Genomic DNA, 27,261 nt, shown 5'->3' with positions numbered 1-27,261 from the left:
AGAGCTGGAGTAACTCAGCGGGTCAGGCAGCATCGCTGGAGAAAAGGTATAGGTGACGTTTCGGGTCGAGACCCTTCTTCAGACCGAGAGACAGGGGAGAGGAGAACAACACTGTCTCATGCTGCACCAACCTCTAGTGCATTAATTTGTCCCAATCACCGTCTATATCTCTCGTTCCCCTCAACCCTGACTCTCAGTCTGAAGAAGGGTCTGGACCCGAAACATCATCTATTCCTTTTCTCAAGGGGCGCTGTCTGACCCGCTGCGTTACCCCAACGTTTTGTGTCTATTTTTGGTGCAAGGCAGCGTCTGCAGTTCCTTCCGACACATTAATTTTACATTGATGGACGAGGATTGGCTGGAACACGAGATAAGTCACAATCTCCTTCAATATAGTGGACTAGCCACATCCAAATGAAGGCACAGGCAGGGCCACTGTGTAAGCTGTCACCAGAACGACCGCCTCTAGTCTGAAGAAGGGTCTCGACCCGATGCTATGAGGTTGCAGGGTGACTTGGACAGGTTGTGTGAGTGGGCGGATGGATGGCAGATGCAGTTTAATGTGGATAAGTGTGAGGTTATCCACTTTGGTGGTAAGAACAGGAAGGCAGATTATTATCTGAATGGTGTCAAGTTAGGAAAAGGGGACGTACAACGAGATCTGGGTGTCCTAGTGCATCAGTCACTGAAAGGAAGCATGCAGGTACAGCAGGCAGTGAAGAAAGCCAATGGAATGTTGGCCTTCATAACAAGAGGAGTTGAGTATAGGAGCGAAGAGGTCCTTCTGCAGTTGTACCGGGCCCTAGTGAGACCGCAACTGGAGTACTGTGTGCAGTTTTGGTCTCTAAATTTGAGGAAGGATATTCTTGCTATTGAGGGCGTGCAGCGTAGGTTTACTAGGTTAATTCCCGGAATGGCGGGACTGTGATATGTTGAAAGACGGGAGCGACTAGGCTTGTATACACTAGAATTTAGAAGGATGAGAGGAGATCTTATCGAAACGTATAAGATTATTAAGGGGTTGGACACGTTAGAGGCAGGAAACATGTTCCCAATGTTGGGAGAGTCCAGAACAAGGGGCCACAGTTTAAGAATAAGGGGTAAGCCATTTAGAACGGAGATGAGGAAAAACTTTTTCAGTCAGAGAGTTGTGAATCTGTGGAATTCTCTGCCTCAGAAGGCAGTGGAGGCCAATTCTCTGAATGCATTGAAGAGAGAGCTGGATAGAGCTCTTAAGGTTAGCGGAGTCAGGGGGTATGGGGAGAAGGCAGGAACGGGGTACTGATTGAGAATGATCAGCCATGATCACATTGAATGGCGGTGCTGGCTCGAAGGGCCGAATGGCCTCCTCCTGCACCTATTGTCTATTGTCTATTGAAACGTCACCCATTCCTTCTCTCCGGGGATGCTGCCTGTCCTGCTGAGTTACTCCAGCATCTTGTGCCTCTCTGTCAGGTTAGTTTTCCCTCAATGTGGGACTGGGACCGCAGATAGGATTCATGTGACAAGCCCTTGGAGTGAGACTTGAATCTTTGACCTCCTGCCTCATCTAAACCACAGCTGACCCCTTCTGATTCCCGCCTGGAGGATACAGCTGACTTGCATCACTTAAAACAGTGTGGGAGAAAGCCAAGGGAAACAAGGGATTGAATCCTGATCATTTTAATGGGAGCCGAGGGGGCTAATGGGATAAATGGGAATGTGGCAGAGTACCGAAGGAAAGGCAGATGCTGTAAACTAGCCCGGTCCCAACATGTGATTAAACGCACACATTGTTGCCGTCTACCTTATAGCCAGCCACACATGTTCACCGCGCACACATAGAGCTGTGGTTATTAAGTAAACAATCTTCTTAAAGTGGACACAGAATGCTGGAGTAACTCGGTGGGTCAGGCAGCGTCTCTGGAGAAAAGGACCGGTCGATTCTTCGGGTCGGGACCCTTCCTCGAATAGACAGTTCCGTAGCACTGAAAGTGATGTAAGAACACTACTAATAACTCCAGATGATCTTATTGTTGGTCAGGAAGTAGATCATTTGGGATGTCAATCTTCAAGGCAGTTCATAAGTTCATAGGTTCTAGGAGCAGAATTAGGCCATTCGGCCCATCAAGTGAGAGGTAGATAGCGGAGTCAGGGGGTATGGGAGTGTGCAGGAACGGGGTACTGATTGTGAATGATCAGCCATGATCACCTTGAATGGTGGTGCTGGCTCGAAGGGCCGGATGGCCTCCTCCTGCATCTATTGTCTATTGTCTATTCTGCCATTCAATAATGGCTGATCTGTCTCTCCCTCTCAACCCCATTCTCCTGTCTTCTCCCCATAACCCCTGACACCCGTACTAATCAAGAATCTGTCAATCTCTCCCTAACAAATATCCATTGACTTGGCCTCCACAGCCATCTGTGGCAATGAATTCCACAGATTCACCACCCTCTGACTAAAGAAACTCCTCCTCATCTCCTTTCACCCCTGGCACCCGTGCTAAACTTTTGGGTTTCCACTCAGAGTTTATGTCTCTCCCCATCCTCAGTGTCGTGGGAGATTCTGCACTGACCACACTGGGGATGGGCAGGGAACTAAACTCGGATCCCAAACCAAAAAATCCGCGAATCGGCAGTTCAGTGTGAAACATAAAAACACGAATTTAAGCTTTGCTGACATAAAGCGGAGAACATTTCTCCTCTCCTCTTCTGAAATTTCTTTGCAGCAAATATTTAACAATGGGGAGCACTTCATGTCATATCATATCATATCATATATCTCCAGCGCGGAAACAGGCCTTTTCGGCCCACCAAGTCCGTGCCGCCCAGCGATCCCCGCACACTAACACTATTAACACTATCCTACACACTAGGGACAATTTTTACATTTACCCAGCCAATTAACCTACATACCTGTACGTCTTTGGAATGTGGGAGGAAACCGAAGATCTCGGAGAAAACCCACGCAGGTCACGGGGAGAACGTACAAACTCCTTACAGTGCAGCACCCGTAGTCAGGATCGAACCTGAGTCTCCGGCGCTGCATTCGCTGTAAAGCAGCAACTCTACCGCTGCGCTACCGTGCCGCCACTTCGTGCTTTGAGTCCCACAGAGAAGGTCGGCACGGTGGCGCAGCGGTAGAGTTGCTGCCTCACATCGCCAGGGACCCAGGTTCGATCCTGAGCGCGGGTGCTGTCTGTACGGAGTTTGTACGTTCTCCTCGTGACCGGGTGGGTTTCCTCCTGGTCCTCCAGTTTCCTCCCACACTCCAAAGACGGACAGGATTATAGGTTAATTGGCTTCAGTAAAATTGTAATTTGTCCCTGGTGTGTAGGATATTGTGAGTGTACTGAGTGATCGCTGGTCGGCATGGACTCGGTGGGCCGAAGGGCCTGTTTTCACACTGTATATCTAAAGTCTTATAGAAACATATAAAATTCTTAAGGGGTTGGAGAGGCTAGATGTGGGAAGATTGTTCCCGATGTTGGGGGAGTCCAGAACCAGGGGTCACAGCTTAAGGATAAGGGCGAAGTCTTTTAGGACCGAGATGAGAAAACATTTCTTCACACAGAGAGTGGTGAGTCTGTGGAATTCTCTGCCACAGAAGGTAGTTGAGGCCAGTTCATTGGCTATATTTAAGAGGGAGTTAGATGTGGCCCTTTTTGCTAAAGGGATCAGGGGGTATGGAGAGAAGGCAGGTACAGGCTACTGAGCTGGATGATCAGCCATGATCATATTGAATGGCGGTGCAGGCTCGAAGGGCCGAATGGCCTACTCCTGCACCTATTTTCTATGTTTCTATGTTTCTATGTCTAAATAAAGAGGTAAAAAACAGGTTGCCTCTTCTGCGATTGAATTTCTAAAGTCTAAAAGTCCGAAGTCTAAAGAGACTTTCAGTTTAACTCTCTCTCTTTTATGACTGTGGACTGATATGGAGTAGTTCCCTCCTAACAATTTGGCCCAGTAATTAATTCCAGGGATAGACACAAGACACTGGAGTCGCTCATCGGGACGGGCAGCATCTCTTGAGGGGAGGAATGGGCGACGTTTCGGGTCGAAACCCTTCTTCAGACTGAGAGTCAGGGGTGAGGGAGGGAGACACAGAGATATGGAAGGGTAAGGTATGAAGACAATAGACAATAGACAATAGGTGCAGGAATAGGCCATTCGGCCCTTCGAGCCAGCACCACCATTCAATGTGATCATGGCTGATCATTCTCAATCAGTACCCCGTTCCTGCCTTCTCCCCAAACCCCCTGACTCCGCTATCCTTAAGAGCTCTATCTAGCTCTCTCTTGAATGCATTCAGAGAATTGGCCTCCACTGCCTTCTGAGGGCAGAGAATTCCACAGATTCACAACTCTCTGACTGAAAAAGTTTTTCCTCATCTCCGTTCTAAATGGCCTACCCCTTATTCTTAAACTGTGGCCTCTGGTTCTGGACTCCCCCAACATTGGGAACATGTTTCCTGCCTCTAACGTGTCCAACCCCTTAATAATCTTATATGTTTCGATAAGATCCCCTCTCATCCTTCTAAATTCCAGTGTATACAAGCCTAGTCGCTCCAGTCTTTCAACATATGACAGTCCCACCATTCCGGGAATTAACCTGGTAAACCTACGCTGCACGCCCTTTCAATAGCAAGAATATCCTTCCCCAAATTTGGAGACCAAAACTGCACACAGTACTCCAGGTGCGGTCTCACTAGGGCCCGGTACAACTGCAGAAGGACCTCCCTGCTGCTATACTCAACTCCTCTTGTTATGAAGGCCAACATTCTATTGGCTTTCTTCATTGCCTGCTGTACCTGCATGCTTCCTTTCAGTGACTGATGCACTAGGACACCCAGATCTCGTTGTACGTCCCTTTTTCCTAACTTGACACCATTCAGATAATACTCTGCCTTCCTATTCTTACCACCAAAGTGGATAACCTCACACGTATCCACATTAAACTGCATCTGCCATGCATCCGTCCACTCGCACAACCTGTCCAAGTCACCCTGCAACCTCACAAAGCATCTTCCTCACAGTTCACACTACCACCCAGCTTTGTGTCGTCTGCAAATTTGCTAATGGTACTTTTAATCCGAGAGATCAAAGGAGACGAAGTGCAAGGAAAATGTAGAATGGATCGTTGTCAGCACACAATCAGAAGGACAGTGAAACTAGTCGGAGAGCTACGGTGGAGAGAGGGGGAGAGCAAGGGTTACTTGAAGTTGGAGAGGTCAATATTCATACCGCTGGGTTGTAAGCTGCCCAAGTGATTCTGTAACAGCTTTTCTCTGTGTGTTTCCTTCAGTAGTGCACTGAACTCATGCCACCATCTCCTCTCTCTCACTCACAGTGTGTCTGCAACACCTGAGTTGTAACGCCTGTGTCAATGCTGAGGAACGCTTCAACTGCAGTTGGTGTGGCGTGCTCCAGAGGTAAGATTCTCCCACCGCTCTCCCCGCGTGCTTCCCGCGGCACGTCTACAGGGCACCGCGCTCGTACAATACCTACTCTTCCAACGGCGCGTATTACTAGGAGAAAAAAAAACTGCAGGTGCTGGTTAAAATCGAAGGGTAGACACACAACGCCGAAGTAACTCAGCAGGTCAGGCAGCATCTCGGGAGAGAAGGAATGGGTGACGTCTCGGGTCGAGACACTTCTTTGCTGGTGTAAATGTCTTGGATTTTTTCCCGTGCTCAAAGAACAAAGGCCAAAATGGACTTTTCTCTGGGCCAAAGATAGACAAAAAGCTGGAGGAACTCAGCGGGACGGGCAGCATCTCTGGAGAGAAGGAATGGGTGATGATTCGGGTCGAGACCCTCCTTCAGAAGAAGTTCAGACTAAGGGTCTCGACCCGAAACGTCACCCATTCCTTTTCTCCAGGGATGCTGCCTGTCCCACTGAGTTACTCCAGCTTTTTGTGTCTCTCTTTGGTTTAAACCAGCATCTGCAGTTCCTTCCTACACATTTCCTCTGTGCCGACCTGGTGAGCTGGCCAGACTGAGCAAAGATGGACGATGCTGTTTGGGATGGGCAACTTTGACTGAGCTTAGAAACCAATGTGGAACTATCTAACACAACCCAAGTCAAACAAGCAAGGCCTACTAGGCCAGAGTTGAGTTGAGTTTACTGGTGTTTCGTTGAGTTTTCTTGAGTTTAGTTGCGTGTAGTTGGGTTTTGTTGAGTTTAGTTGAGTTTAGTTGAGTTTAGTTGAGTTTAGTTAAGTTTAGTTGAGTTGACTTGACTTGAGTTGAGTTGAGTTGACTTGAGTTGAGTCTCGTTTATTGTCACGCATATCAAGGTACAGTGAAATGCTTTTGGTACTTGCTACCCAGTCAGGAGAAAGACTATACATGATTACAATCGAGCCGTCAAATCGAGATAGTTGGAAGTGGAAACGAGGAACTGCAGATGCTGGTTTACAAACAAAAAAAGGCACAGTGCTGGAGTAGCCCAGTGGGTCAGGCAGCATCTCGGGAGAACATGGATAAACGACGTTTCAGGTTGGGACATTTCTAAAGGTCCCATGTTCCATGTTCACTTGAGATGCTGCCTGACCCGCTGAGCTACTCCAAGACTGTGTATCTTCCTCGGCCACAGATGGACCTTCTCAGGAGGTTGTCCTCAGCATCGGGTCTCCTAGGATTTCAGTGAGGAATAAACGAAGGAGAAAGCACTTGTAATTCCATAGCACCTTTCAGAGTGATGGGATAACACAAAGCACCAGAACAGCTCTCTCCAGATTTCACCACTCACCTGTACACAGTGAATGGTCAAGCCCCGGGGAGTGTTGTATAGTCGAGGGGAGTGTTGCTACGAAGTTCCCTGAAAGTCGGGTCACGGGAAGATGGGGTGGTCAAGAAGGCTTTCAGAATATAGGCCATCATCAGTCAGGGAATAGAGTATAGAAGTTGGGATGTTATGTTACAGTTGTACAAGGCGTTGGTGAAGCCGCATTTAGAGTATTGAGTTCAGTTTTGGTTGCCCTGACATGGGAAGGGTGTCATTACACTGGAAAAGGTGCAGAGAAGATTTACGAGGATGTTGCCAGGACTTGAGGGCAGGAGCTACGTAGGTTGGGCAGGCTAGGACTTTATTCCTTGGAGCGCAAGAGCCTGAAAGGTGAACGTGTGGACGTGGATAAAATCATCAGGAGAATGGATAGGGTGAATACACAGAGCCTTTTATCCCGAGTAAAGGAATCAAGAACCAAATGACACAGGTTTTCAGGTGAAAGGGGAAAGATTGAATTGGAAACTGAGGGGCAACTTTTTCACACAGAGCGTGGTGGAACAAGCGACTAGTGGAGGTAGATGAGGCAAGTACCATAACAACATTTAAAAGACATTTAGACTGGTACCTAGATAGGATGTTTTTAGAGGGATATGGGCCAAACGTGGGCAGGTGGATCTAGCTTAGATGGGGCATCTTGTCGGGGCAGTTTCTGTGTTGTATGACTGGGACAATTTTACGGATGCCAATTAACCAACCAACCTGCATGTCTTTGGGGTGTGGGTGGAAACTGGAACTGGCCTGTGGAGCGTCCGTGGTGATCTCACTCTCTCTCTGCAACCTCCTTTCTCTGCCGGGCCCGTAAGCTTTTGAACTTCATCTCCCAATCATCTCTCAACCTCTTGCCAACATTAAGACGCTCCTTAAAAACTTTCTCTGCGGGGAGTTATCTTAACATCTCCTAACCTGGCTCAACATCATGTCAGGACAAGATGATGGAGCCACCTGGGCGGGAAGGGAAATTGGGAAAAAATATCAGGATTCTTCTCTATTTCCCTTTCTGGATTATAGACAATAGACAATAGACAATAGGTGCAGGAGGAGGCCATTCGGCCCTTCGAGCCAGCACCGCCATTCAATGTGATCATGGCTGATCATTCACAATCAGTACCCCGTTCCTGCCTTCTCCTCATACCCCCTGACTCCGCTATCCTTAAGAGCTCTATCCAGCTCTCTCTTGAATGCATTCAGAGAATTGGCCTCCACTGCCTTCTGAGGCAGAGAATTCCACAGATTCACAACTCTCTGACTGAAAAGGTTTTTCCTCATCTCAGTTCTAAATGGCCTACCCCTTATTCTTAAACTGTGTCCCCTTGTTCTGGACTCCCCCAACATTGGGAACATGTTTCCTGCCTTTAACGTGTCCAACCCCTTAATAATCTTATACGTTTCGATAAGATCTCCTCTCATCCTTCTAAATTCCAGTGTATACAAGCCTAGTCGCTCCAGTCTTTCAACATATGACAGTCCCGCCATTCCGTGAATTAACCTAGTAAACCTTCGCTGCACGCCCTCAATAGCAAGAATATCCTTCCTCATAATTTGGAGACCAAAACTGCACACAGTACTCCAGGTGCGGTCTCACTAGGGCCCTGTACAACTGCAGAAGGACCTCTTTGCCCCTATACTCAACTCCTCTTGTTATGAAGGCCAACAATCCATTGGCTTTCTTCACTGCCTGCTGTACCTGCATGCTTCCTTTCAGTGACTGATGCACGAGGACACCCAGATCTCGTTGTACGTCCCCTTTTCCTAACTTGACACCATTCAGATAATACTCTGCCTTCCTATTCTTACCACCAAAGTGGATAACCTCACACTTATCCACATTAAACTGCATCTGCCATGCATCCGCCCACTCACACAACCTGTCCAAGTCACCCTGCAACCTCATAGCATCTTCCTCACGGTTCACACTGCCACCCAGCTTTGTATCATCTGCAAATTTGCTAATGGTACTTTTAATCCCTTCATCCAATTCTTGCTCTGACCCTTAGCTTGAGTCACGGAGTCACAGAGAGCACGGTGGCCCAGCAGTAGAGTCGCTGCCTCACAGCGCCAGAGACCCGGGTTCAATCCCGACTAAGGGTGCTGTCTGTACGGAGTTTGTACGTTCTCCCCGTGACCCTGTGTGGGTTTTCTCCGAGATCTTCGGTTTCCTCCCACACTCCAAAGATCTACGTGTTTGTAAGTCCATTGGCTTGGTATAAAATGTAAATTGTCCCTCGTGTAGGATAGTGTTAATGTGCGGGGATCGCTGGTCGGTGCGGACTCGGTGGGCCGAAGGGGCTGTTTCCACGCTGTATCTCTAAACCAAACTCAACTAAAAAATACAGCATGGAAACAGGCCCTTCGGTCCACCAAGTCTGTGCTTGCCGTCATTTACATTCATCCTTAAATGAATCCCATTTGTTTCGTTCTTCAGCGACTCAACCCCATATTCTACCTCTCACCTCTGGTCAATTAAACCACCCAACTAGAAAAAGTGTTGTTTTTAGTTTAGTTTTGAGATACAGCACGGAAACAGGCCCTTCGGTCCACCGAGTCCATGCTGGCCATCGATCGCCCGCTCACACTAGTTCTATGTTATCCCACATTCACACACTGGGGGCAACTTACAGGGGCTAATTAACCTACCCAATCCACACGTCTTTGGGATGTGGGAGGAAACCGGAGCACCCGGAGGAAACCCACCCAGCCCGAGGGAGAAAGAGTGACCTCTACACAAACAGCACATGAGGACAGGGTCAGGCCCAGTTCCCCAGCACTGTGAGGCAGTGCCTTCGCTGGCTGTCCACTCTGCAGCAGCCACCATCAACAACAAAGACATGATTCCACAAAGAAGAGGTGGCACGGTGGCGCAGCGGTAAAGTTGCTGCCTTTCCTCGCTCACACCGCCAGAGACCCGGGTCTGATCCTGGCCACGGGCGCTGTCTGTACGGAGTTTGCACGTTCTCCCCGTGACCGTGTGGGATTTCTCAGAGAATTTTCGGTTTCCTCCCACGCTCCAAAGACGTGCAGGTTTGTAGGTTAATTGGCTCGGTACAAGTGTAAATATTGTTCCTGGTGCAGGATAGCGTTAATGTGCGGGGATCGCGGATCGGCGCGGGCACGGAGGGCCGGGGGGACCTGTTTACGCGCCCTATCTCCAAACGGAAACTAAACTAAATCTAGCGTTCACATCCATTCTCCATCAAATGTCAGTTACCTTCTCATCTGGAATAGGATGTGTGCACGCTCAATGTTCACAGGGCAGAACAGTTGTTACATGGAGCCCTGGGGAAGCATAAAGCAAACATGAAACCAACATTACTGAATCATTTCATTCATGTGTTGAAGACTCCTTTCTGCCAATTAGATGGAAAATCCACACGATATATAACACGTCACACTTGGTCTGAGCCTCTATGCAGTACTCCATTAACTCCAGTTGTCTCAGTGAAGAAGAATCTCGTGGAGAGTCACCCAGGGGATGAAATTATGAAGACTAGTTCTGTGCCATTGGTTTGCGTTCGTCCGAACAATGGAGCTCAAGGGTGTGATCTGATCCAGACTCAGAAATTTATTTTATTGGGAACATATCAATAAACTACTCTGATGGATAGTGTAAGAAAATAACTGCAGATGCTGGTACAAATCGAAGGTATTTATTCACAAAATGCTGGAGTAACTCAGCAGGTCAGGCAGCATCTCAGGAGAGAAGGAATGGGTGACGTTTCGGGTCGAGACCCTTCTTCAGACTGATGTCAGGGGGGGCAAAACAAGGGAAGGATATAGATGTTTTAGGTAGGAGGTAGAATCGGGCCGTGCGGGGTTGGGGAACTATAAGTTTGGAGGCATTGGAGGGTAGATCTGATGGATAGGAATGGTTTAGAGGGATATGGGTAGGTGGAACTAGCTTAGATGGGGTAACTTGTCGGGGCTGTTTCCGTGTTGTATGACTCTGACACCCTTTGTTTAGTTTAGAGATATAGCGTAGAAACAGGCCCTTCGGCCCACCGAGTCCGTGCCGACCAGCGATCACTGACACTATCGTACCACACTAGCGAGAATTTACAATGTTACCAAAACCAAAACCTACAGACGGAGCGGCACGGTGGCGCAGCGGTAGAGTTGCTGCCTTACAGCACTTGCAGCGCCCGAGACCCGGGGTCGATCCCGACCACGGGTGCTGTCTGTACGGAGTCAGGGGAAAAGGAAATGAGAGACATTGACGGTGATACAGAGAGACGTAGAACAAATGAATGAAAGATATGCCAAATAAAAGCGCGAGGATCAAGGAAACAGGCCATTGATAGCTGTGGGCTAGGTGAAAACGGGTTACAGACAATGAAACTCACCAGGACCCGGTTGTGTAGGAATGAACTGCAGATGCTGGCTTACACCGAAGATAGACACAAAATGCTGGAGTAACTCAGTGGGACAGGTAGCATCTCTGGAGAGAAGGAATGAGTGACGTTTTGGGTCGAGACCCTACTTCAGACCAACTATTGTTGTATTCCATTCTCTATGTAGTTTTGTCCCGCACTTGATCCTGTCCTTTGTTTACTCTCTCGCTTCTTCCACCACCTCTCAATTGCTTATTTTGTGGTTGTTGTTGCTTGTTATTTTCTCCTTTTATCATTGCTCTTGCTTCGCATTCTTCACCATCTGCCGGCCTTTGTACCTTCCATTCCGTTTCTCTTCTCTCTCGCTTTCCCGTTTATTTTCAAATCACTTGTTTTCTATTTTAAAGTTTTCCTTTTTGATTTCAAGTCCCTCCATTATCTTACCCTCCCCTACCCCTGCGATCTTCCCCAATTTTATAACCCTCTTGTCTGAGACAACTATACTCCTCTAACTTTGGCGTTTCAGCATTTCAGTAAAGCCACTTCATCATTCGAGGCCACATCTTCGGCCATCGCGGTCCAAAGTTCTCTCCGTGAAACTTTCCCACTTTCCTACCTGTTTCTGATTTGAAAATAGCGGTGCCAACTATCTCACTCCCAAATACAGGACAAGGTGACGTCACCGCCCCCGGGCCCCACGTGACCTCACCCAGCCAGCGGCCACGTGCTCCCGCTCCACCAATGGCGGCCGCCCGGGCCGGGAGACGGGTTGCTACGCAGCCTCCGTTAGGCAAACACACTCGGCCCCGCTCCCCGAACACACTCCGTTAGCCTACACTGTCCCTGTCCTGTGACCGCATGGGTTTCCTCTGGGTGCTTTGGTTTCCGACCCGCATTCCAAAGACGTGCGGGTTTGTAGGTTGATTGTCCTCTGGAAGTGAGCGTGCAGGGAGAGGATGTGAGCGTGGGATAGCACGGAGCTGGTGTGAGCGGGTGGCCGGTGGTCGGCGTGGACTGAGCCGAACAGGATTTTAAAAAAGGGAGTTTACCCAAATCACCCACAAGGAGCTCGAGCAGAACAGTGCATGGAACTCGGGTTAGAAGGTTGAAGTGGCTGCTCATCCATTGAACAAATGAACAGCAACTGAATGGCCGAACCCTCGAAGATATACAGTTAACTAGGGATAGTCTGCAACACGAGATTGGATCCAGCCAGATATGCTGTCCCTAAGTAGGAGCAGATGTGGATCTGTCTGAAAAACACTGATCCAGGGTGGATTTCTGCTGCCTGCCTTGCAATGTTTTGTTGCTGTCTTTATTGCTTTCATGCACATACACTTGAAGGTCCTTGCATCCCGGCGAACAGAAACATAGGATGAATCAACTCCCAGGTAGGTCCTTCGTGGAGTTTCCATTCCCTCTCTCTCCATCCCTCCTCCACCCAAGTCGTACCAGCTGCAAAGTCGTCTTGTTGAGTCTCATAACCTGTACTCATTCTCGCCGAGCACACAGCTAACCCAATGGCAAGTTTCAGAAGAAGGGTCTCTACCCGAAACGTCACCCATTCCTTCTCTCTAGAGATGCTGTCTATCCCGCTGAGTTACTCCATCTTTTTGAGTCCATCTTTGGCCTGTTTCCTTTATCATCGTTAGTTTTTGTTTGCATATCTTTTGTTCATTTGTTCTATATCTCTTTATATCATCGACTGTACCTCTGGTTTCACTTTCCCCTGACTCTCAATCTGAAGAAGGGTCTTGACCCGAAACCTCACCTATTACTTTCTCCAGAGATGCTGCCTGACCCGCTGAGTTACTCCAGCTTTTTTGTGTCTGTCTTCCGTGCTGTGTGGTTCCACGTACAAAGGCATCTATTTTAAGAATTCAAGTTCACCACTTAAGATGTCTACGATGAGAAATGTCCTCTCTTGGAGGGCTACAAACCCCTGGAGCTCTCCACCTCCAGAGAACTGTGACTTCCAAATCATCGCATTTGTTCAAGGCTGAGATAGATTTTTGATCTGCTGAGGAAAACGAGATCTAGAGATGGCGCAACGATAGAGTTGCTGCCGTACAGCACTTACGGCGCCAGAGACCCGGGTTCGATCCCGACCAAGGGTACTGACTGTACAGAGGTTGTACCTTCTCCCCGTGACCCGCGTGAGTTTTCTCTGAGAACGTCAATCTCCTGCCACGTTCCAAAGACGTTCAGGTTTGTAGTCTTAATTGGCTGGGCAAAAACTAAATTAGATAAATTTCTAATTCTAAATTAACTAGAGGAGCAAGTAGCCCAGCCATTTATTACATAACCACTGCTGCTCCGGTTTAGTTTAGAGAGCAGAAACAGGCCCTTCAGCCCACCAGGTCCGTGCCGACCAGCGATCCCCACACACTAACATTATCCTATACCCACTAGGGACAATTTTTACATTTACCCAGCCAATTAACCTACAAACCTGCACGTCTTTGGAGTGTGGGAGGAAACCGAAGGTCTCGAAGAAAACCCACGCAGGACACGGGGAGAACGTACAAACTCCGTACAGGCAGCGCCCGTAGTCGGGATCGAACCCGGGTCTCCGGCGCTGCATTCGCTGTAAGGCAGCAACTCTACCGCTGCGCCACTGTGCCGACCAGCGATCCCCACACACTAACACCATCCTACACGCATTTTAGAGTGCAAAATTAGCCGACAAACCTGCACATCTTTGGATTGAGTGTGGAAACCGGAGATCCCTGGGGAAACCCACGTAGGTCACGGGGAGAACGTGCAAACTCCGCACAGATAGCAACCGTTGTCGGGATCAAACCTGGGTCTTTGGCGCTGTAAGGCGGCAACGCTACCGACGCGCCACCATGTGACCCACACGGCTAAACGTCTGGTCCTTTTGGTACACCCAATTCTTCAGTTGCGTGACCCCTCTCAACAACATGAATCTGCATCAATGTAACGGCCTTTATATCAAACCACTGCAAGGCACCTCACCGTGAAGTTTATCAAACAAAATCTGACACGTAATGGAAGGTTTGGGTCAAGATGATCAAAAGGATTAGTCAAGATATTGAGTTTAAGAAAATGTCTTGAAGGAAGATAGCAATGGGGCAGCGGTAGAGTTGCTGCCTCACAGAGCCAGAGACCCGGGTTTGGTCCTGACTACGGGGGCTGTCTGTAAGGGGGTTTGTACGTTCTCCCCGTGACCGCGTGGGTTTTCTCCGGGAGCTCCAGTTTCCTCTCACATCCCAAAGAAGTGCGGGTTTGTAGGGCTAATTAGCTTCTGTAAAAATGATCCCCATTACCTGATCTGCTGAGTTACTCCAGCATTTTGTGAATAAATACCTTCGATTTGTACCAGCATCTGCAGTTATTTTCTTATACTACCCATTGTGTGGAGGATAGAACTGGCGCGGATTCGGTGGGCCGAAGGGCCTGTTCACGCTCTGTATCTCTAAACTAGTTTAAGGGAAAGGGGATGTTCAGGAAAATAACTGCAGATGCTGGTTCAAATTGAAGGTAGACACAAAACGCTGGAGTAACTCAGCGGGGTCAGGCAGCATCTCGGGAGAAAATGAATGGGTGGCATTTGGGGTCGAGACCCTTCTTCAGTCTGAAAAAGGGTCTCGACCCGAAATGTCACCCATTCCTTCTCTCCCGAGATGCTGCCTGACCCGCTGAGTTACTCCAGCGTTTAGTGTCTACCTTCTAAGGGAAAGGAAATGATTATTGAGGCATGAAGGCACCGTTTATTCCTGTCCCCAAAAAATAATCTGTTCTTATTTTTGTTGACTCGTCCAAAACACAGCTGTCAGTGGAAAGTCAGCGATTTAGTTATATATTGGCCTTGGGGAGATATTTGGGAGGAATCGGGTCTCTTAACAGGAAAATTAAACAAAAGCTCCTTGCCAAAAGTTACTGTCGTTGCCAGACGGCACACAGATGCTCACAATGCCTCAGCGTTGGGCTTTTCCATCTGTTGCCCAGACCGAACACACGGCACAGGGATGAAAGAAGCACGGTGGCGCAGCAGTGGAGTCACGGCCTCACAGCGCCAGAGACCCGACTCAGGGTCGATCCCGACCACGGGTGCTGTCTGTACGGAGTTTGCACGTTCTCCCCGTGACCTGCGTGGGTTTTCTCCGAGATCTTCGGTTTCCTCCCACACTCCAAAGACGCACAGGTTTGTAGGTTAATTGGCTTGGTATTAATGTAAAGATTGTCCTTGGTGTAGGATAGTGTTAGTGTGCGGGGATCGTTGGTCGGTGCGGACTGAGTGGGCCTGTTTCAGCGCCGTATCTGTAAACCATACTAAATTAAACAACACCAGATTCAGGGACAGTTTCTTCCCAGCCGTTATCAGGCAACTGAATCATCCTACCTCAACCAGAGAGCAGTGCTGAATGAACTACTATTCACCTCTTGGATGCCCCTCGGATTAACCTTGACCGGACTTTGCTGGCTTTACCTTGCACTAAACGTTATTATTCCCTTATCACGTATCTGTACACTGTAAACGGCTCGATTGAAACCAATCATTGTCTTTCTGCTGACTGGTTAGCACGCGACAGAAAGCTTTTCACTGTACCTCAGCACACGTGACAATAAATGAAACTAGACTAAACTAAGCCGTTAACGGTTTGGGTTTGTGGACCCCAATGCTCTGGCACAGAGACTCAGGGCGTGTCAAATACATCTGGTTAAACAAGCTGACACATCACCAGCTATTAACATCACACCAGATGAAGTATTTCTGGGCGGTGTGGTGGTCTAATTTTTAAGTTCATCTAATCCCATTAGCAGTGTACTATTTTGGAAAACATCTGGAGACTTTCCTGATGCCTCTCTTGGTACGAGTGCCGAACTGATCCAGATGTTCCCAGATTAACCATGAAATCTTCCACCAGTTTATTTTTACTGTCATAGAGTCATACAGTGTGGAACAGGCTCTTTGGCCCAACTTTCCCACACCGTCTGACATGTCCCATCTACACTCGTCCCACTTGCCGACATTTGACCCATATCCTTCTAAACCTGTCCCATCCATGTACCAGTCCAATTGCTTCTTAAACGTTGCGATCGTCCCTGCCTTAACTATCTCTCGTTCCACACGTCCACCCACTCCTTGTGTGAAAAGGTTACCCCTCCAATTCCTGTAAAATCTCTCCCCCTTCACCTTAAAGCTATGTCCTCTGCTTCTAGATTCACCACAGCTTTACAGTGCTCCTGGGTGGATAAACCCACACAGATCCACCACTTTATAAGTGAGGACATTTGTGCTCCTCTCTGGCCTGAAGGACTGACTGCCTTACTGTGGGACTGAGAGTCCTTGTTCCAGACCAGGGGATACATCAATCCTAGAAGCTACAAAGCGTTGGAGTAAAGGTAGCATCTGTGAAGAAAATGATTAGGTGACTGCTTGGCGTAGCGGTAGAGCTACTGTCTTACAGCGTTCAATCCTGACTACGGGTGCTGTCTGTATGGTGTTTGTACGCTCTCCCTGTGATCAGTGTGGGTTTTTACCCGAGATCTTCGGTTTCCTCCCTCACACCAAAGACATACAGGTTTGTAGGTTAATTGGCTTGGTATAAATGTACAAATGTCCCCAGTGTGTAGGATAGTGTTAGTGTGCGGGGATCGCTGGTCGGTGCCTATTTCCGCGTTGTATCTCTAAACTAGACCATTGGGTTCAGGACCTCCCCTCAGACCCGAAGAAGAAGGGTCCCAAATCATCGTCTATCCGTTCCCTCCACAGATGCTGCCTAGTCTGCTGAGTTAATCCAAGACTTTGTGTTTTGCTCAAGGTTCCAGCATGTGTAGTTCCTAGTATCTCCAATCCAGCAAACTACCTTGCTAAACGCAGTAAGTATTCATGTGTCGGAAGGAACTGCAGATGCTGGAACATACCGAAGATAGACACAAAATGCTGGAGTAACTCAGCATCTCTGGAGAAAAAGGATGGGTGACGTTTCAGGCCGGAATCCTTCTTTGAACCCGTAGAGGAAAGTTCCCAATCTAAATCATCGTCTATCCTTTAGTTTAGAGATGCAGCGCGGAAACAGGCCCACCGTGTCCGCGCCGACCAGCGATCCCCGCACATCAACACTATCCTACACCCACTGGGGACAATCTTTACATTTAGCAAGCCAATTAACCTACAAACCTGTACGTCTTTGGAATGTGGCAGGAAACTGAAGATCTCGTAGAAAACCCACGCAGGCCACGGGGAGAACGTACAAACTCCGTACAGACGGCCCCCGTAGTCGGGATCGAACCCGGGTCTCTGGCGCTGCATTCGCTGTAAGGCAGCAACTCGACTGCTGCGCCACCGTGAACATCCGTTCCCTCCTGAAGTCTGAAGGGCTCCGCCCCGAAACGTCACCCATCCGTTTTCTCCAGAAATGCTGCTTGGCCTGCTGAGTTTCTCCAGTACCTTGTAAGAATTCATTCCATTTCACCCGAGGTCGTTTCTCATTCTTCTGAAGTCAAGGTGGAAGGATATTCTTGCTATTGAGGGCGTGCAGCATAGGTTCACTAGGTTAATTCCCGGAATGGCAGGACTGTCGTATGTTGAAAGACTGGAGCGACTAGGCTTGTATACACTGGAATTTGGAAGGATGAGAGGAGATCTTATCGAAACGTATAAGATTATTAAGGGGTTGGACATGTTAGAGGCAGGAAACATGTTCCCAATGTTGGGGGAGTCCAGAACAAGGGGCCACAGTTTAAGAATAAGGGGTAGGCCATTTAGAACTGAGATGAGGAAAAACCTTTTCAGTCAGAGAGTTGTGAATCTGCGGAATTCTCTGCCTCAGAAGGCAGTGGAGGCCAATTCTCTGAATGCATTCAAGAGAGAGCTAGATAGAGCTCTTAAGGATAGCGGAGTCAGGGGGTATGGGGAGAAGGCAGGAACGGGGTACTGATTGAGAATGATCAGCCATGATCACATTGAATGGCTGTGCTGGCTCGAAGGGCCGAATGGCCTCCTCCTGCACCTATTGTCTATTGTCTATTGTCAAAGGGATTACATACCTCAGTGAATATGAAGACAACATAGTGGATGCTGGAAATTGGAAACAAAGAGGGGAAATCCTGGGACTGTTAGCAGGTCAGATTGCTCATTTACAGAGACGATGCATAATCCATCTCCTTTATTTCACATTCCCGATCTAATCCATTTAAGCTCAGCAAACCACCATTCCAGCACACAATGTGTAGGAAGCAACTGCAGATGCTGGTTTACACTGAAGACAGACATGATATGCTGGAGTAACTCAGCGGGACAGTCAGCATCTCTGGAGAAAAAGGATCTCGACCCGAAACGTCACCCATTCCTTCTCTCCAGAGATGCTGCCTGACCCACTGAGTTCCTCCAGCATTTTGTATCTATTCCAGGACTCAATCTGCCTGAACGTTGATTTCTCTCATTTCAAATAACTGCTGAGTTCAAATAACTCCAGAAGACTCACGGAGTCTCTTGCCCAGAGTTGGGGAACAGAGGACCAGAGGACATAGGTTTAAGGTGAAGGAGGAAAGATTTAATAGGAATCTGAGGGGTAATTTTTTCTCACATAGGGCGGTGGGTGTAGGGAACGAGTTGCCAGAGGAGGTAGTTGAGGCTGAGACTATTGTAACGTGTAACAATTAGACAGGTACATGGATAGGACAGAGTTAAAGGATATGGGCCCAACGCAGGCAGGTGGAACTAGTGTAGATGGGACATGTTGATTGGTGTGGTCAACTTGACCTCTCATCCTCTGTACTCAATACTCTGACTGATGAAGACCCGGGTTCGATCCCGACAATGGGTGCTGCCTGTACGGAGTTTGCACGTTCTCCCCGTGACCTGCGTGGGTTTTTTCCGAGATCTCCGGTTTCCTCCCGCTCTCCAAAGACGTGCGTGTGTGCAGGCTGATTGGCTTGGGTTTGTACACTTGGGATACGTGTAAACAAAATTGTCCCCAGTGAGTTAATGTGCGGGAACCGCGAGTCGGTGCTGACTCGATGGGCCAAAGGGCCTGTTTCCATGCTGTGTCTCTGAACTAAACTAAACTAAACTGCAGGCGCCGGTTTAAACCGAAGATAGACACAAAACGCTGGAGTAACTCAACGGGTCAGACAGCATCCCTGAAGAAGGGTCTCGACCTGAAACGTCACCTATTCCTTTCCTCCGCAGATGCTGTCTGACCCGCTGAGTTACTCCAGCTTTTTGTGTCTAACTTGGCTTCGTGTTCGTCACGGACATGGTGTACTGTTCCTGTGCTGTACTGTTCTAGGTTAAGAGACTTGTCCTCTCCAGAGAGAGGTTTGTTATTCTGAAACCGTGTCCTGCAGCTTCCAGTCAATCAATGAGCAGGGACAGAGTGCCTTTCAACAATTGTTGCTAAATGCTCATTATGGGCTAATCAATTAGTGATTAGTGGATGGTCATTTCATTTTGACAGCTTGATGGATCGTCAGTGAATTAAAAGAGCATTTCTTTCCTCATTATCACTCAATCCATTACTGTTTTTATGTGTGGGCCGCGGAAAATCTGGGAATTAGACATGTCTCCTTGTTTTATTATTTATTCCCATATACTTTTATATTTTTATCAAATAGTGTCTAGTTCAGTTTAGCTTGATTTAGTTTGGAGATACAGCGCGGAAACGGGACTTTCGGCCCACCGAGTCCGGGCCGACCAGCGATCCCCCCACACCAGCACTATCCTGCACACACTAGGCACAATTTACAATCCTTACCAAAGCCAATGAACCGGCAAACCTGTACGTCTTTGGAGTGTGGGAGGAAACTGGAGCACCCGGAGAAAACCCACGCTGGACACGGGGAGAACGTACAAACTCCGTACCGAACCGCACCTCCGGTCAGGATCGAACCCGGGTCTCTGGCGCTGTGAGGCAGCACTACCACTGCACCACCCTCTGAGTCCTTCATGAATTTTGAACACCACTTTTGCCCGATTCCCTGGCTCCATCTTTGGGCTGGCCAATACATTTTCTGTATTCACAGAGGTGTCGGTACCTAGATTGGTACCGGTGTGCGGCACGGTGGCGCAGCGGTAGAGTTGCTGCCTGACAGCGAATGCAGCGCCGGAGACTCAGGTTCGATCCTGACTACGGGTGCTGTCTGTACGGAGTTTGTACGTTCTCCCCGTGACCTGCGTGGGTTTTCTCCGAGATCTTCGGTTTCCTCCCACACTCCAAAGACGTACAGGTTTGTAGGTTAATTGGCTGGGCAAATGTAAAAATTGTCCCTAGTGGGTGTAGGACAGTGTTAGTGTGCGGGGATTGCTGGGCGGTGCGGACCCGGTGGGCTGAAGGGCCTGTTTCTGCGCTGTATCTCTAAATCTAAAAAATCTAGATAACAATTCATCTATGACCCACTCATTGGCTCCTCTACATCAATCTAGTTTTTGACTTTGTTAATTTTCTGGCAGGCTGTAATGGTGCATAGCATTGCATAAAAAAACCCTGGGTCTGACTCATTCAGTCCCTCAGTTGTAAACTTCTCACCTCTTCCCTTGCCCCATTCTTCCTGATCAGTGTAAGCTCCTCTGGGAAGATACTGAGCTCTTTATAGTTTAGAGAGACAGCGTTGGAAAATGTCCCTTCGGCCCACCGCGTCGACCAGTGATCCCCGCACACTAACGGTATCTTCCACCCTAGGGACAATTTACAATTTTACCAAGGCCAACTATAGACAATAGACAATAGGTGCAGGAGTAGGCCATTCGGCCCTTCGAGCCAGCACCGCCATTCAATGTGATCATGGCTGGTCATTCTCAATCAGTTGATGAGAATGTGGGAGAATGTGGGAGAATAAAGCAAATGGGATTAACGCGGGATTGTTGTAAATGGGTGGTTGAGGGTTGGCAAGGGTTTGGTGGAACAGTACACTTGTTTTTGTGCCATATCTCCCCACGATTCTTTGACATGGAGGCCATTTACAAAAACTGCCGAAGGAGCAATCAACTTCCAGAGATACCCTCTCTGCCCTCCTTTAAAAACAGATGCAATTGAACCAAACAATTATGAAATAATTAGATTGGGTGATCCAACTCAACTCTACGCTGATGGATAGAATGGATGTGGAGAGGATGTTTCCACCGGTGGAAGAGCCAAGGACTAGAGGGCACAGCCTCAGAATAAAAGGACCTACCTTTAGAAAGAAGATGTTTCAAAAATGTATCCTGCCCATCTATCTATACACTAAAACTCTCGTTTGTTTGTTTGTTTGTTCCTGAACTACAGCCAAAACGGTACACGATAGCGCGACAATTTTTGGCCCACCTTACTCACCGTCATCCCTTTGGTGTTAATAGAAGAAGTTTCATTGAAATCGGTGTTATATTTTTAAAGTTATTCACATTTTAAAGTTTAAATCTATCTCCTAGGGAGGGAGGGGGAGGGGGGGAAGGAGGGGGGGGTGGAGAGAGGGGGGGAGGGAGGGGGGAGGAGGGAGGATAAGGGGGGGTTGAGGGGGATGGAGTGGGAAGGGGGGAGGGGAAGGGGGGAGGGGAAGGGGGGAGGGGAAGGGGGGAGGGGAAGGGGGGAGGGGTGGGGGAGTTGGGAAGTGGGGGAGTGGACGGGGGAGGAGAGGAGGGGGAAGGAGGGGGAGGAGGGGGGAAGGAGGGGGAGGCGGGAGGAGAGGGTGCTGCACCAATACAGAGGAGGTTTGGGCTCAATGGATCCACTTGGCCTAGTCTCCTTTAAACTTTGATCCAATCACTTCAAAGCTATGTCTGTGAAAAATGTTCGGATTGCCGACACTATCAATGTCTCACATCATTTTACACTCTTAGTCAATTTTTATTTGTCACATACACATAAATGCGCAGTGAAATAAAAGATTACCCACAGTCCAACAATAAGAGCATTAAAAATAACACACACAATGATAAACCAACACCAAACAAAAAGAAACATCCATCACAGTGAGCGGCACGGTGGCGCAGCGGTAGAGTTGCTGCCTTACAGCGAATGCAGCGCCGGAGACTCAGGTTCGATCCTGACTACGGGCGCCGTCTGTACGGAGTTTGTACGTTTTCCCCGTGACCTGCATGGCTTTTCTCCGAGATCTTCGGTTTCCTCCCACACTCCAAAGACGTGCAGGTATGTAGGTTAAATGGCTGGGCAAATGTAAAATGTTTAAAAAATTGTCCCTAGTGTGTGTAGGATAGTGTTAATGGGCGGGGATCGCTGGGTGGCGCGGACCCGGTGGGCCGAAGGGCCTGTTTCTGCGTTGTATCTCTAAATCTAAAAAAATCAGTGAGTCTCCTCCAGTCACCTCCTCACTCACCTCCACACTTCTATCAAGTCTTCCCTCAAGATCTGACAATCTAGAGAAACCCATCCAAGTTTGTCCAATTTCTCCTTGTAGCTAAAACCTTCTCGTCCAGGGTTCTGATAATCACTTCTGCACCGTCTCCAAAGCCTCCATGTCCTTCCTGCTTTGGGGCAACCAGAAATACACACAATATTCCAATTTAAGTTTAATCAAAGTCTCATAGAGGTCCACTGTGACTTCCTCAGACCTATACTCAATGCCTTAATCGTTGTCCCAATGAATGTCATGTACAGCCCTAGCATCACATCCATAAATGTTACGCTGAGGCTCCATAAGGCGCTGGTCAGGCCGCTTTTGTAGTACTGTGAGTAATTGTGGGCCCCATATCTGTGGATGGTCGTGTAGGAAAATAACTGCAGATGCCGGTTTAAATCGAAGGCAGACACAAACTGCTGGAGTAACTCAACGGGTCAGGCAGCATCTCGGGAGAGAAGGAATGGCTGACGTTTTCGGGTCTGAAGAAGGGTCTCGAACCGAAACGTCACCCATTGTTTCTCTCCTGAGATGCTGCCCGACCCGCTGAGTTACTCCAGCAGTTAGTGTCTACCTTCTGTGGGAGAGGATCCAGAGGAGCTTTACGAGATTGATGCCAGAGATGAGAGGGTTAACATCCAATGAGCGTTTGTCGGCACTGGGCCTGTATTCGCTGGAGTTTAGAAGGATGAAGGGGGACCTCATTGGAACTTGCCGAATAGTGAAAGGCCTGGATAGAGTGGATGTGGAGAGGATGTTTCCACCAGTGGGAGAATCTAGGACCAGAGGGCACAGCCTCAGAACTAAAAGACATTCCTTTAGGAAGGAGATGAGGAGAAATTTCTTGAGGCAGAGGGTGGTGAATCTGTGGAATTCTTTGCCACAGAAGGCCTTGGAGGCCAAGTCAATGAATATTTTTAAGTAAGGAGGGGTCGATTTAAAATTGAAAACATAGTTTTGCAGTGGTTGAATAAATAAAGATAGCAATGCTTCATTTGGGAAAAATGTAATAAAAGAGGTATCTCGTTATTATTATCGATGCAAATGAATCGAGACAGCAGAAACAATGTTTAAATGAAAGTCAAAGAAATTGTAGAATAAAACTGCGTTTTATAAAACCAAGACAACTGTCAGACTTCGATAAGTGGCAGCCTACGGCTCCCAAGACTCAAGAAAGATAAAGATACACTTGCCTTTCCTGCTTCAGTTAATTAAAATGCACAGCAGATAATCCACAAGAAACCAAACGGAAACATTGTGATAAGGAATGGGGAATTGGATTGCTCAGGTGACATGTTTCCTAAGCAGGGCAGTCGGAGTTTAGAAGAATGAGGGGGTGATCTCATTCATACCTAGCGGATAACGAAAGGCCTAGATAGTGTGGACGTAGAAAGGATGTTACTAGTATTGGTAGAGTCTAGAACCAGAGGGCACAGCCGCAGAATAAAAGGACATATAATAGACAATAGACAATAGACAATAGACAATAGGTGCAGGAGTAGGCCATTCAGCCCTTCGAGCCAGCACCGCCATTCAATGCGATCATGGCTGATCACTCTCAATCAGTACCCCGTTCCTGCCTTCTCCCCATACCCCCTCACTCCGCTATCCTTAAGAGCTCTATCCAGCTCTCTCTTGAAAGCATCCAACGAACTGGCCTCCACTGCCTTCTGAGGCAGAGAATTCCACACCTTCACCACCCTCTGACTGAAAAAGTTCTTCCTCATCTCCGTTCTAAATGGCCTACCCCTTATTCTCAAACTGTGGCCCCTTGTTCTGGACTCCCCCAACATTGGGAACATGTTATCTGCCTCTAATGTGTCCAATCCCCTAATTATCTTATATGTTTCAATAAGATCCCCCCTCATCCTTCTAAATTCCAGTGTATACAAGCCCAATCGCTCCAGCCTTTCAACATACGACAGTCCCGCCATATCTTTAGAACGGAGATGAAGATGAATTTCTTTAGCTAGCGGTGGTGAATGTGGGATTCATTGTCGCAGAAGGCGGTGGAGGTCAATCCATTGGGCGCAGCGGTAGAGTTGCTGCCTTACTGCCTGAGAGACCCGGGTTCGATCCTGACTACGGGTGCTGTCTGTACGGAGTTTGTACGTTCTCCCCGTGACCTGTGTGGGTTTTCTCGGCGCTATCTGGTTTCCTCCCACACACCAACGATGTACAAGTTTGTAGGTTAATTGGCTGGGTATAAATGTAAATTGTCCCTCACTTCCACTGCTTCGCCGATGATATCCAGCTCCTCATCTCCACCAAGTCAATCTCCCCCACCACACACTCTACACTGACAAACTGCATCACTGAAATAAAATCTTGGCTTCAATCAAATTTCCTCAAACTCAACTGCAACAAATCTGAAATCATCATCATTGGTCCAAAAACGCTCACCAAATCCACCCAAAACTTCATCCTCAATATTGATGGTCTCCCAGTATCCACCTCCCCTCACATCCGGAATCTTGGAATCATCTTTGATCAAGCCCTCTCCTTCGACAAACACATCAAACACATCACAAAGACAGCCTTCTTCCACCTCAAAAACATTGCCCGTCTCCGTCCATCCCTCTCCTCTACAGCTGCAGAAACCCTCATCCACGCCTTCATCACCTCCCGTCTGGACTACTGCAACAGCCTCCTCTATGGCGCACCCTCAAAAATCATCAGTAAACTTCAAACATTCAAACCTCCGCTGCCCGTCTACTCACCCACACCCCGATCCGTGACCATATCACCCCCGTCTTTTACAAACTCCACTGGCTCCCCATCCCCCAGAGAATCCAGTACAAAATCCTCCTCATGACCTACAAAGCCCTCCATAACCTGGCCCCATCCTACCTGACCGACCTCCTCCACAGGCACACTCCCACCTGCACCCTCCGCTCTGCTGCTGCCAATCTCCTATCCCCCCACATCCGGACCAAACTCAGAACCTGGGGGGACAGGGCTTTCTCCATCGCTGCTCCCACCCTATGGAACTCACTACCCCAAACCGTCAGAGACTCCTCCACACACACCACATTCAAAACATCACTGAAGTCTCACCTGTTCAGTACTGCCTTCAACCACTGAAGGTCACCTCACCTTCCGTCTCCTTTCTCTGTTCGTTTACTTATTTATCTATTTATTCACTTCCCTATGTTCCCTAAATCCCTGTAAAGCGTCTTTGAGTATATGAAAAGCGCTATATAAATGTAATGCATTATTATTATTATTATTATGTGTTGGTGTGTGGGGATCGCTGGTCGGCGCGGACTCGGTGGGCTGAAGGGCATGTTTACCCGCTGTATCTCTAAACTAAACTAGACTCAATGGGCTGAAGGGCCTAATTCCGCTCCTATACCTTGGTCTAAGGGATGTAAACCGCTGATGGTGGAAGGATGCCGAGGAATTTACAGCGTATCTCAAGTGCTTCTAAAGATTGGAATACGACGTCAGGAGATGCTGAAGATGTTCAATCTAGGTTTATAATATTCGTCAGCTGTTCCAACCTACAAAGAAGATGAAAGAATCCAGATTGTTTCAGTGTGTAACCAAGATGGGATTCTGTAAAGGGAAATAGCTGCACGTCTTTGGAGTGTGGGAGGAAACCGGAGCGCCCAGAGTAAATTGGGAGATCAAGTTGCAGTTGCATAAGACGTTGGCGAGACCGCATTTAGACTATTGTGTTCAGTTCTGGGCTGTAGAAGATTTACGAGGATGTTGCCAGGACTATATACACTGGAATTTAGAAGGATGAGAGGGGATCTTATCGAAACATATAAGATTATTAAGGGGTTGGACACGTTAGAGGCAGGAAACATGTTCCCAATGTCGGGGGAGTCCAGAACCAGGGGCCACAGTTTAAGAATAAGGGGTAGGCCATTTAGAACGGAGATGAGGAAAAACCTTTTCAGTCAGAGAGTTGTAAATCTGTGGAATTCTCTGCCTCAGAAGGCAGTGGAGGCCAATTCTCTGAATGCATTCAAGAGAGAGCTAGATAGAGCTCTTAAGCATAGCGGAGTCATGGGGTATGGGGAGAAGGCAGGAACGGAGTACTGATTGGGAATGATCAGCCATGATCATATTGAATGGCGGTGCTGGCTCGAAGGGCCGAATGGCCTACTCCTGCACCTATTGTCTATTGTCTATTGACTAGAGGGTCTGAGCTGTAGGGAGAGGTTGAGTAGGCTGGGTCTGTATTCCTTGGAGCACAGGAGGATGAGGGGTGATCTTATAGAGGTGTATAAAATCATGAGAGGAATACATCAGGTGGATGCACAGAATCTCTAGACCAGAGTAGGGGAATGGAGGACCAGAGGACATAGGTTCAAGGTGAAGGGGAAAAGATTTAATTGGAATCTGAGGGGTAACTTTTTCACACAAAGGGCGGTGGGTGTAAGGAACAAGCTGCTAGAAGAGGTAATTGAGGCTGGGGCTATCCCCTTCGTTTAAGAAACAGTTAGACAGCTACATGGATAGTATAGGTTTGGAAGGATATGGGCCAAACATAGGTAGGTGGGACGAGTGTAGCCGGGACATGTTGGCTGGTGTGGGCAAGTTGGGCCGAAGGGCCTGTTTCCACACTGTATCTATGACTCTATGACAGCGTTAAAGTGCATGGATCGCTGGTCAGTGCGGATTCAGGGGGCCAAAGGGCCTGTTTCCACACCCAGGAACTTATCTCGTTCTCTCCAAAAGACCAGCTGTGCCAATCGCCCGCCTGACTACGTCAGGGTTTGATGTCTCCTCCACTTATTGGAGGAGCATTGTGATCATTTCTTGCTGTGTGTGCAGCCTCTGCAAATTAACAAGCAGGTTCAGAAAGACGAGAAGGAAGGCGGATGGTCTTTGTTGTTGGAGGATTTGAG

General features: G+C 48.2%; 1 protein-coding gene across 2 annotated transcripts in view; it reads left to right on the top strand.

Annotated features, from left to right (window-relative positions):
• The window catches only part of LOC144607688 (plexin domain-containing protein 1-like), a 149,748-nt gene that overhangs the window by 83,508 nt on the left and 38,979 nt on the right, over window positions 1-27,261 (top strand). For both annotated transcript variants that reach the window (XM_078424697.1, XM_078424698.1), the window contains exon 9: window positions 5,329-5,410. In XM_078424697.1, coding sequence (XP_078280823.1) covers window positions 5,329-5,410 — 82 coding nt within the window. The remainder of the gene's footprint in view (window positions 1-5,328; window positions 5,411-27,261) is intronic.

The sequence above is a fragment of the Rhinoraja longicauda genome, chromosome 29 (assembly GCF_053455715.1).
Source record: "Rhinoraja longicauda isolate Sanriku21f chromosome 29, sRhiLon1.1, whole genome shotgun sequence".
Taxonomy (NCBI): Eukaryota; Metazoa; Chordata; class Chondrichthyes; order Rajiformes; family Arhynchobatidae; genus Rhinoraja; species Rhinoraja longicauda.
Note: the sequence above shows the minus strand (reverse complement) of the source record. Positions and strands in the feature narration are given on the sequence as shown.